Source organism: Babylonia areolata, chromosome 19 (assembly GCF_041734735.1).
Source record: "Babylonia areolata isolate BAREFJ2019XMU chromosome 19, ASM4173473v1, whole genome shotgun sequence".
NCBI lineage: Eukaryota > Metazoa > Mollusca > Gastropoda > Neogastropoda > Buccinidae > Babylonia > Babylonia areolata.
Genome location: NC_134894.1, coordinates 7,317,252 through 7,329,751, shown reverse-complemented (window position 1 = coordinate 7,329,751; position 12,500 = coordinate 7,317,252). Strand labels below are relative to the sequence as shown.

The 12,500-nt window shown below is 44.1% G+C and overlaps 1 protein-coding gene across 1 annotated transcript in view; it reads right to left on the bottom strand.

Moving 5' to 3' along the window:
* LOC143293994 (salivary peroxidase/catechol oxidase-like) overlaps positions 1–9,620 on the bottom strand; it is a 51,748-nt gene extending 42,128 nt beyond the window's left edge. Inside the window, exons 1-4 of the mRNA XM_076605387.1 lie at positions 9,366–9,620; positions 8,188–8,696; positions 2,152–2,272; positions 1,571–1,674 (exon numbers count right to left, since the gene is read on the bottom strand). Of these exons, the coding sequence (XP_076461502.1) occupies positions 1,571–1,674; positions 2,152–2,272; positions 8,188–8,696; positions 9,366–9,408 (777 nt within the window). The 5' untranslated portion in view covers positions 9,409–9,620. The remainder of the gene's footprint in view (positions 1–1,570; positions 1,675–2,151; positions 2,273–8,187; positions 8,697–9,365) is intronic.
* Positions 9,621–12,500: the final 2,880 nt, after the last annotated feature.

Genomic DNA, 12,500 nt, shown 5'->3' with positions numbered 1-12,500 from the left:
CTGATGATAGAAAACTTATGTTTAAATCCATAATGCTTATGAATGAATTTTGCCGAAATGGGTTTTTCACAAACATAAGCCTACCCAGAACAAGAACAATAACTTTGATGCATTCAATTTTCATATAACTTTTTTTTATTTATTAGGGATAAGGCAAACCTTTACTATTTCAAGTTCTACATATGTAACCTGTTAACCTGGACATCCCCAATGTAAATCTTGTCCTTACACATTAATTCAGGTGTCTGTCCTTGTCTATCCAGGATCAAATAAGGTGCAACTGATTCCAATAACAAATCGTTAAATTAAATTAAAAATATTGCTTAGAGCCCAGCCGACCATGAAGGCCATATCAGGGCCACACGCACGCACATACATACGTATACCGCCTAAAATATGCGTTCAAAGAGCTTAAACATGTGAGACAATGCTACACAGAAGTTGTGTTTCTTGGTCCATTAATCATAATGGCATTAATAAAAAAAAAGAAAGAATAACCAAGTTCTACATATGTAACCTGTTAACCTGGACATCCCCAATGTAAATCTTGTCCTTACACATTATAAATATAAAAAAGAAGAAAACAACAAAAACAAACAAATCGTTAGCTAGTTTGGACGTGATGAGACTGCTGTCGTCATATGCAGTCAATCAGCTTTTGACAAAATAAGACATAAATTCAAATGCTAACTGGCCAGATTTGCCTCTAATTGGAGGGAGTGCATCTGCACGGTGTAAGCTGTTTAACCGTATTTGTTGTTTACAAAGGTCTGGCTGTCTCCGACCTTAAATTAACATACCCGGCTACTCAAAGAATAAACAGGGGGCGAAATCTCCATGGCTTACATGTGGTTCCTGCTGGTAATTTAAAAACTACAGGAACGAAACTTCAAACGTGAGTGATGAGGGCCGTGAGGGGAGCGGGTGGGTACCTGTACTTACATAAAGAAAGGCCTGTCGATCCAAATCATATTTTTGCTAACCATCTGAAACTAATGTTTGTCGAACCAAATGTTGTGTGCCAGAAAACTGAAAACCCTATCCCACGAAAGCAGCTCATGTCAAAATGGCATTTCATTGTTTTACGATAACAGTACAAATCTGTCAAAGTTTAAAGTTTACCCTCAGTGATGAGAAACTCTCGGGAAAGTTGGACAGTACATGACACTCAGTGTGACAGTACGTGTGGCCAAGGCGTGTGAACACTGTTGTGACTTTTTGTCTTTCTTTCTTTCTTTATTCATTAATTTATTTTTACTACTATTATTATTATTATTATTAATTTATTTATTTTATTTTAATTAATTATTTATTTTGTGTACGCTTATAGTTGACTTCATCAAGTTTTTGCGCCTTATTATTATTATTATTAGTAGTAGTAGTTCTTTTTTATGTATTTATCTATTATTCATTTACTTTTTTTTTCTCAAGGCCTGACTAAGCGCGTTGGGTTACGCTGCTGGTTAGGCATCTGCTTGGCAGATGTGGTGTAGCGTATATGGATATGTCCGAACGCAGTGACGCCTCCTTGAGCTACGGAAACTGAAACTGAACACTGGTGACTCCTCACCTGCACAAGATGCACGGTCCTGGACACCAGCCGAGCACTGGGCAATGGAGGTGATCTCCCCTGTTCGTCAACATGGCTGCTGAGGGAGCGGGGACTTTCTACACCTACACAGGAATCCATAATGATATCGACAGTATCAACAACATTCACGCACACGCTTGCATACACACACACACACACACGCATATGCACATGCCGTGCGCCCCCCCCGGATACATATGCTAGTGTATACATGTATACATACACACATACAACCGAAATGGGTTTATTTACAACTTCGACACAAACTTCCCTCTCACGATTACTACGAAAAAAATTGCGACTTATGCGTTGGCACACACACACAGACACATGCGTTGGCACACACACACAGATACAGACACAGACACACACATCGTCTAATATCACTTACAATGAAAAGACGTTAAACTAAAGAATGAATGAATTAGGGAACGAACGAACGATCGAACACACACACACACACACACACACACACACACACACACAGACACACACACACACACACACGTGCCCCCGAACGCGCCCACGCCCTCGCTCTCATGCCCCATCAAGGTACTCACCGTCCTGGTAGCAGGGCTGGAGGTAGCGGCGGAAAGGCTGAAAAGCAGAACCCCGCATCGGGTGGTACAGGTTGTTGCACGTGCCGTCCAACGTTCTGTGCAGCTCATGGCCCTGGCATTCCTGGAGCATCGGCGTCAGGTGATTTACCATCGCCATCATCAACATCATTGTCATCATCAATCCCCATCATCATCAAAGAGCAAGATGGCAGAAAGGTAAAGACGCTTCTCTGTCAATACAGTGTATGTGAGGGTCTGACAGGGTTCGAATCCCGCTCCGGCCCCTTCTCCCAAGATGTGAATGACTTTTCAACCTTTAACTTTTAACTACATGAATGAAATTCCTGTCGCTCTGAGAGGTAAGTGTTCAAAGGAAAAAGAAAACCAACCCACATAAATCACCATGCCTTTTGTCTTGTAGAAAGCGCCAAGGGCGGCACAGCTAGCCCGTCAGGGAAATCAAAGAGGTACTGAAAAACCCACGTGCTGCATCCATCAGCAAAATGTCCCGAGGAAACAAAGAGAAACCCTCCGGCACCACAGCGTCTATTCAAGTCTGCCGCATGAACAGGTCCCTGCAGCCTCCTAAAAAAAAACAACAACAAAAAACCCAAAAAACCAAAAAACAAAATGTCTGTAAAAGGCCAGTAGGTGCCTGGAGTTTAAATGGAAAAGTTTTGGAAGGAAAAGTTAAAACCTGTTCTATCATCATCATCAAAGACTAACTTCAAGTGCACTCTGGATTGTGAAATATTTGACACTTTTTTTTTTCTTACACTTTTTTCATTTTTCAATATATGAGAAGCGGTTACCCAGAAAAGCAGTCAGTCAGTCAGTCAGTCAAAATGAATCACATCAACTTTCATCATCTTTGAGATGCTTCCCTTGGGTCGTTGGCAGAGAGAGAGAGAGAGAGAGAGAGAGAGAGAGAGAGGGTGGGGGACCAAAACCAATTGTTTCGCCAAAAGCTTCTTCCTGAATAGAAAACCGCCAGTGCCCTTTCACTCCACCCAACCCAAAGTGAAGAAAAAACCAAACAAAAACAACAAAAAAACCAAACCAAAAAAAAAAAAACAACAAAAAAAAAAAAACCAACAACAAAAAAACACCAAACAAACAAACAAAAACAAAAACAAAAAACCAACCAAAAATAACTGTACAAACTGTGCGACCACTTAAATGGATACCTAGTCATCAGCACCATATGTAATGTGTCATGTGTGGCTTTTTTTTCAAGAGAGCATACTCGTTGATGTGCTGGTGTGTGTGTGTGTGTGTGTGTGTGTGCGCGCGTGCGTGCGTGTGAGCGTGTGCATCCACAAGCGCTGATATGCACACGCATATCTATTTATCTTCAGATGCCTACTTTCTTATGCTGATGTAATTTATATGCGTACTTTTTATTTACACCCCCCTCGCCCCCCCCCCCCCCTTGTGTTTCTGGTAAACTTGCTTATAAACACCAATCCTATTTCAATTCTTTTTTTTTCTACCTCCAGCTGAGGAAGTGTGTGTGTGTGTGTGTGTGTGTGTGTGTGTGTGTGTGTGTTTAATTTGAAAAGCAACAAAAGTGGGAAAATATGTTGATAACATCAATCCTTCATACTTCCCGAGAAAAAGAGACATGCACTTTGTCATTAAAACTTAGATTTTATTTCAGGTGTTCATGCATATATATATATAAGATTCCTTTGCCCTTCTGATATATTCTTGAAATTTGAAACTAATGTGAAGCTTGAGGAACAGATGTGAGGGAATATTTGTGTTATTTTTGTTTTGGTAATTTTCAAGGGGAAAGGTTATATCGCCAAACAAGTCGGAAGGACTGAGTTAGTATGTGTCTTTATTGACAGAAATAGATAGAGGGGGAGAGAGGGAGAGAGGGGAAGAGAGAGAGACAGAAAGGGGGGAAGAGAGAGAGAGAGAGAGAGAGACAGAGAGAGAGAGAGAGAGAGAGACAGAGACAGACAGTGAGCGTTGATCAGATGCAGTTGAAAAATGGTCTTGACAGCGCAGCTTGATTCATGTCTGTTCACCAATAGCCATGGCAGCCCTTGAAAGCTTTCAGATGTTTGTGGATAACACCACCATCCATACAGGAAGGAATCATCGTTCTCATCTATCAAATATGTTAAAAAGGTTACAGGTCCCATGGCCTTTCGGGGCCACCAGGGCGGTGGATACACACACACACATATATATATATATATACATCTCTCTCTCTCTCTCTCTATATATATATCCACTGTGTCTAGGGCTTAGCACAGAAAGGCGGGGCCGAGTCCTCTCTTTCCTCGATTTAACCTTCCCCAACCGAGGTCAGGAACCCGTTCACATCTGGGTGGAATGAGGAAAACCGGAGTAAAATGCCTTTTCCAAGGACACAACACTGTGCCGAAACGGGGCCCAGTTTCGAACCCTGACCTCTGGTGAACACTTGATCCGAGGTACAAAACTTCGCCGCGTGTACAATGGCAACTCCCATTTATACTCTAAGCTTTTTTTTTTTTTTTTGCTTCTTTTTTTTCAAGCTGTCGCGTGCAACGTTTCATACAAAAATTCTGTCCAACTCACTCACGCTCTCCCCCACCCCCAACCGAAACAAAAAGCCCGGAATAAACACATACAAAAATCTACTCCAAATATTTACAAAACAAACAATAGACACGATACAATAACACCGATATTTCAGAACAATTCGACACACACACACAAGGTGGAAGTCTTTTCGCTCTCCCTTTCCGCAGAAGAAACACACACGCCCAAAACTATTTCCCCTTATCTTCTTGAATGTCGGTTTTTGTTTTTCCACAATACTCAGCTTAGAGCGGGGGGAGGGGTGGGGGTTGGGGGGGAGGGAGTTGATACTGCACAATCACAGCTGTCCAGGAGAGTCAACCGTCTCAGGTGTAGCCCTTGGGGAATCACGTCCACCAACGACAGTCGAGTTTCCCACGATAGAACAGGACCACTCACATAGCGGGATGACATCGGGTCGCCACAGGAGAGTAGAGATCCTAGCGACAAAGCCTCAACAGGCTATGAATTCCGGCTAAAATACCGGCTGGGCGTCACAGGTTCTCGCGGCAACCAGTGTCGTCAAACTAAAACTTGTCTTACTTGGTGTCCTTCGTGTAGGACACCACACCAACTGTTGCTGATCAGGAGCCAGTTGCAGTGCTTGGTTCTAACTTTTTAAAAGTCACAGGTGACTAAATGCCTACGTTGAACTACGCCATTGGTCAGTTCCATACTACACACAGTCAGTAGCGGGTTACGACCATCCTAGGCTCTTCCGTCCGGGCAATGCAACTGGCTCCTGCTGGCTACATCTCTTGTTCCACTGTCAAACTGAGCGAGCCCTCGGAGAAAACTCCCACAGGTCACCAATTCAGAAAACTGCCACTCCATGCTATACAGTGCAACACGTGCATTACACAAAATCTGTAAGCTACCAGCAGCACGTAATGCACGAGTGCCTGAGGGGGTCTACATTAACCAGCAGCGTTGCGTTCAAATTCAATACGTACACGCACGCACGTACGCACGCACGCAAACACACACACCACACACACACACACAGAACCCTTGTCTGTGATACAAGCCTTTCCACCAACCGATTTTTGAAAAGATTCGTGGTTAATTGTTTTCTTCATTACTACTACCTTTTTATATCATAATTATTATTTATTTATTTATGTAAGCTTATCTATTATTCATTCACTTTTTTTTTTCTCAAGGCCTGACTAAGCGCGTTGGGTTACGCTGCTGGTCAGGCATCTGCTTGGCAGATGTGGTGTAGCGTATATGGATTTGTCCGAACGCAGTGACACCTCCTTGAGCTACTGAAACTGAAACTGAATTTCTTCATCATATTGAATTTGACTTCATTGAATGTTTTTTTTTTCTGAACCATCGAACTTGTCCAACCTTGGTGAGCTACTTTGGGTTTTTTCCCCAAAGAACCACAGAAGAAGGTTTCAAGCCGGCCGAAATATTGGGTGCTTGTTTGACATCATCTTTGTTCTTTTAGCGTGGGACGATGTGGTGTCATGGCCTAGTGGAAACGCGTCCGCCTAGAAGTGTGAGAATCTGAGCGCACGGGTTGGAATCCCACAATCGGCATCTCTCTCTCTCTCTCTCTCTCTCTATATATATATATATGTATGTATATATATATATATATATATATATATATATATATATATATATACTTGGATCCCCAAAGAGATACACACGATATCCTTCACTTAGACACAAAAAAAAAAAAAAAAAAAAAAAAAAAGCCTCCCGCATTTTGACCAGATGATGACACTGATCAGTGGCAGAGAAACACGGTTCGGTATAACGTTTGAAATTGTGAACAGAGCGTCCTCTTTAAAAACAAAACAAAACAAAACAAAAAAACCGCCAATCCAAAACAAGGAACAATCATGATTCTAAAAGCCCTAAGTCCGAGCACCACAAGCACTACTCGAACTGACAGGAAATATTTTTTGCGTTTATTGCCCCGTGTGGAACTACTCTTTGTGTTGTAATGTCCTCATTTAAAACATACAACCCTATTTTTTTTATATTCAAGTTACAATCAATTCAAGCTACCCGAACTTGTCGTTTTGCCTCTGATGTGTGTAGGTCAAAGTTCAACAGAACCGTTGACTGTGTGCTTCCAAGTTTTATCATTATCATTATCTTAAAATAAAGGCCGCTTTGACTTTGACTTTTAAAGTCATGAAGGAATGACGTTTTCAACAAACTGACTTTTATTTTGAAACTTCAGAGAGTTTCAGAAGTTGAGGAGGGAGAGGGGAAGGAAGGAAGGAAATCTTGCCGATAGTTTAAGCGATGTCTGCTCATCAAGGATCAGCGGAGAGGAGCTTCGTCAAGGTAAAAAGTCTTCTGGCTATAAAGGAGCACAATTACCTCCCTGTTTAGACAAGGCGATAAAGACCCCGAACCTCGGGGGATGTTCTTTGGGAAATGAACAACGGGAAAATACTAACCACCTCCACCCCAACCACCTTAGTCATCTCCACCTCGTCCCTTCCCCCCGTGCAGAGTCCAATGTTGTAAAAAATCTACAAGCCGTAAAGCTAACTCTTCTCTTCGTGTCTTGCGGTTTTTTCCCCCTTTTTAACAGTGTCGTCATTTAAGTACATCATCATTAATCGGATCTCAATCTAGGTCGGAGAGAAACTCTTTGGGGATGAGGTGCGCGCTTGCTTGCTTGCTTGCTTGTCTGTTTCTCTGTCTGTGTGGGGAAGTGGTGGCGGCGTTGTTGGGGGTGTTTAACTTTCTTTTTCCAGTATTGCAGGTTCGTCAACTGACTGAAGTCCACAGCCCCGAAGGAGAAAAACAAGCAGAAAAGGAAGTAGAGGAGGAGGAAGAAGAAGAAAAGTAAAGTTATTTTAACACAGAACGCGGAGACGACTAGTAATTCTGTGTCATTTGGAAGGCTGGCTCAGTGGTTACACGTTCGCCTAGGAAGCGATGTGGTTCGCATACCACACTTGCCAGTAACTTTTCCTCCTCCACTAGACCTTGAGTGGTGGTCTGGACTTTAGTAATTCGGATGAGAAGATAAACCGAGGTCCCGCATGTAGCACTGCACTTTACGAGGTTAAAAAGCATGCACTTGGCGGACGTAGAAGAACCCACGGCAACAAAAGGATTGTTCCTGGTGAAATTTTGTAGAAAAATCCACTTTGATGGGAAATCAAACACACATACAGGCAGAAAAAAATGAATGGCGCTCTCACTGTAGCGACGCGCTGTTCGTGGGAAGGGCAGCCCGAATGTCACATACAGAAATCTGTTGTGACAATACAATACAATACAATACAATACAATATAATACAGTGAAGAGGGAGAACGGAGGGGGTGGAGCTGGGATGTGGAGGGAAAGAGGAAAGGATTTCGTTAATTGTGGATAGACGTTAAACGAAAGAACACACACACACACACACACACACACACACACACACGCACGCAGACACCCCCCCCAGCACACACCCCCCCTCACCCCCACACACTTACCTTCCTAATGGGCACATAGGAACACCTGGGCACATCCAGACAGTGAGTCAGACCGGCAGCATCCGCATCTGCTTCTTCCAGCAAGGCTCTGTCATTAATCTGCACCATCTGCTCCACGGGTGAGGGCCTCCAATTCTGGGTACCTCCGTCCAACCACTGACCCCCATGTGCCGCCCCCTCCCCCTCTGCCAAATCATCGTACGGGTATCCGTTGGAAACATAGTAGTACCCAGGGCTCGTGATCTTCGCAGTGTGGCCAGTAGGAAGGATGTTTTGACCTGCTGTTGCTTCGTAAACGTTGCCTACGTTGTTTTTTTGCTTTTGGGTGGATAAGACGTTTCCTTCTCCGTCAGAAAGGGTGGTGGTGACTCTGAATCTTGTCTGGTAACCTCCTATCCATTCAAAGTTTTCGTCGTGAGAGGGTTTGCTTGGTCGGTATGGAAAGCTGTCACCTGGATGCAGAATTTCTCGTCCTTGAGTTGGGCTGGAACCAGCAGTCGCTCCATTACCTTGTGGAAAAATAAAGAGTCAACTGAAGCAAGTTTTCTCCCCTTTTTTGTGACACGACAGAAGAAATAAGCGTAAGTGTGGAATATCGTGGTAGTTATAACCCCACGTTCTTTTGTAATCACCCGCTGATGAACTGTGGCTATGATAAAGAGGTTCATTATGGCCACAACAACATTCTACCTTGGGTAACTATTCGATCTCAGAAATCGGAAGTTAGAAAAACAGTAATGAATCTTTGCCCTACAACACACTTCCCATTTTGAGTTCTCTCTTCTCTCTGTCTGTCTGTCTGTCTGTCTCTCCCTCCCTCTCTCTCTCTCACTCCCTCTCTTTCTCTCCTCCCCCTCTCTCTCTCCCTCCGTCTCTCTCTCTCCTCCCCCTCCCACTCTCTCTCTCCCTCCCTCTCTCTCTCTCCCCCCTCTCTCTCTTCCTAAAGGTTTGAACCAAAAACAATCGTTTTAGAATGAAAATAAAAAAACCCAACAAACCCAAACAAACCACTCGTTTGAAATTATGTCCAAAAGCAGAATGTTGGAGAAGTATTACTTTGCTGTCTAAAACAATATGTGTGAAAACTGGAATATCTTAGTGAAGCTATGTTCTCAATGATCACAGTTATTGACTTACGAGCATGTGCAAGAGAGAACCCATACTAGAAAAGAACTCACGTGTCGCCAGCCCCAGAACCACCAAGCAGCAGAACGTCCACATTTTGACGCCACGCGGCCAAGAAGAATAACAACAGCAACAACAACAACAGCAGCAACTAAACCAGACAAAAAACAGCTTCAGTCACAGTGCAGAGGATTGAAATTCGGGATGTCACAGTCCGTAGAGTTGAGTATAACGACCTATTGGCTGAGGTCCTTTATCAAAATCAAATTGCTCAGGGTTGGGGTCTTGGTTCGGTAGCAGGTGCGTTGTTCGAGGGGCTGAGTTCTGAAGGAATTACATACCTGTCTCCGTCAATTTATACGATTCCTCCACTCCTCCCCCCCCTCTCTCGCCCCCCCCTTCAATTCATATTGTAGAGGACGAGACCCCACCTTGCTCCTCTGGTTTATAGAGGCCTTCATAAAATAGCTGGGCACCATCTCAACATGTCCTAGGTGGCACATTTTGTGTGGGGGCGACTTGTTCGACAAGACAGGCGACGTGTTCTGTCTGTCTGTCTGTCTGTCTCTGTGTCTGTGTGGTGGTCATGGGGGTAGGTGGAGGAGTGCGCCACGGGCGCGTAAACATTTGTGTGCGTACTGTGCGTGCGAACTTCCGTGTGTGCGAGTATGTCTTCATCTTTATGTGAGAGATTGTGTGAGTGAGTGAGTGAGTAGGTGAGTGTATGTGTGTGTGTGTGCGTGTGTGTGTCTGTGTCTGTGTGTGTCTGTATCTGAGTCTGTGTGTTTGTGTGTGTCTGTGCGTGTCTGTGTCTGTGTGTGCGTGCGTACCAGCGTGTATATGATTATTTGAAGACAGGTGAAGGTGTGGTACGTAGAAGCTGTGACGAGGGATGGGGACGGAGATAGTTAAAGTGGGAGGGCCAGGAGAACAGATGTGCGTGCCTACGTGCACGTACATGCACACTATCTTGTATCTTGGTGAAATGCGTTTAAGACTGTGAACAGAAATAGGTTTTCTGCAGACATTACTCATTGATTGACTTTATGTTGCTTTTATTTCCCCTTTTCTTTCTGCTTGTTCCCGTTGTGAATGGGCATCCATTCATCGTGTGACGGTTTGATGACTGTCGAGTTCACATTCTTTGGAGTTGGGATTAAAACAAACATACCATTAAACATGCGTATAATGTGCATGCACGCATGCTTGGCTGGAAACACACACACACAGAGCAGACAGGCGGACAGACGGACACACACAGAGACACACACACAGACACACACACACACACATGTGGAGTGATGGCCTAGAGGTAACGCATCCGCCTAGGAAGCGAGATAATCTGAGCGCGCTAGTTTGAATCACGGCTCAGCCGCCGATATTTTCTCCCCCTCCACAAGACCTTGAGTGGTGGTCTGGACGCTAGTCATTCGGATGAGACGATAAACAGAGGTCCCAGCATGCACTTAGCGCACGTAAAAGAACCCACAGAAACAATAGGATTGTTCCTGGCAAAATTCTGTAGAAAAATCCACTTTGATAGGGAAAAACAAATCAAAAACTACATGCAGGAAAAAAAATACAAAATTATGGGTGGCGCTGTAGTGTAGCGATGCGCTCTCCCTGGGGAGAGCAGCCCGAATTTCACACAGAGAAATCTGTTGTGATAAAATGAGAAATGCAGTACAACACACACACACACACACACACACACACACACACACACACACACACACACACAGAGGTAAATATGGACACACTGGTAGACAGAAAAGATGTTTATAATTATACACTCACCCATCGACTCCAATCCCCCCCCCCCCCCCCCCCCCAACCCATGCACGACCGCTTGCACGCACGTAGGCACACTCGTATACACACTCAACCCCCCACCCCCACCAGCACACACACAGACACACAGATACACACACACACACACACACACACTCTCTCTCCCATACGACTGAGAAAAAATAAGCCAACTTCAATTCATCATTGATAAGAATAATCTTGCTTGATGGGTTTTTTGGACAGGCCTGTTTGTGGGCAGTGAAGTTGCGTGCAGACTGTTCATGGAGGTATAAATCAGCTGCTCTATGTGTATTTTTTCCCCTCATTCATTTACCAGTCTGCTTCATCTCTTTCCATCGTATTGCTCTGATGTCCACGTTTTTAATCGGTTATGTCAGAGGAAAAAAAAAAGGGGGGGTAAAAATATGACATTTTTGGTTTGCTTTTCTCAGCGTCTGTTTCTCTGGTTCTTTATGTGTGTGCATGTGTGTGTGTGTGTGTGTGTGTGTGTGTGTGTGTGTGTGTGTGTGTGTGTGTGCGTATGTGCGCGCGCGCGCGCGCGCGTGTGTGTGTGTGTGTGTGTGTGTGTGTGTGTGTGTGAGAGAGAGAGAGAGAGAGAGAGAGAGAGAGAGAGAGAGAGAGAGAGAGAGAGAGAGCAGAGTTTGAATTTTGTTCAACGAGAGTTACAAGGAACGTTTTTTGTTTCTTTTTTTGTATTTTTTTAATCTCAAATATGCGCCCTACTTATCAAAATGCATTAGAAATATGTAAAAAAAATGTTGCTTCATGTCATGAGTTCGTTTTCCAAGACCCACGACCTTTCAGTTTACATCCAAGTTCACAGATACACATCAAAATATTACTACTGTGCTCATAAAGAGATCAAGGAGTTTCTCTGTTAAACAAAAACATCGGAGAGATAGATAGATAGATAGATAGACAGAGAGAGAGAGAGAGAGAGAGAGAGAGAGAGAGAGAGAGAGTGAACAGACAGACAGACATAGAACAGGGAGGAGGAGGCGGAAGAGTGAAGGAGGCACAGAGAGAGAGAGAGAGAGAGAGAGAGAGAGAGAGAGAGAGAGAGAGAATGACAAAGGTTGACTTGCTTGACCTGCCCATTACAAGAGAGAGGGCCGCGAACAATAGATATTACATAATGAATAACACAGTATGAACAATATATCAATGCGCACGCGGACACACTGGGGCAGAGAAGAGGAAGAGAGAGAGAGAGAGAGAGAGAGAGAGAGAGAGAGAGAGAGAGAGAGACAGACAGACAGACAGACAGACAGACAGAAAGACAGAGACAGAGACGGAGACAGACAGAGAGGGAGGGAGAGAGAGAAGTGGAGAGAGGGAGAGAGAGAGAGTGGGAGAGAGGGGGAAGAGAGGGAGGG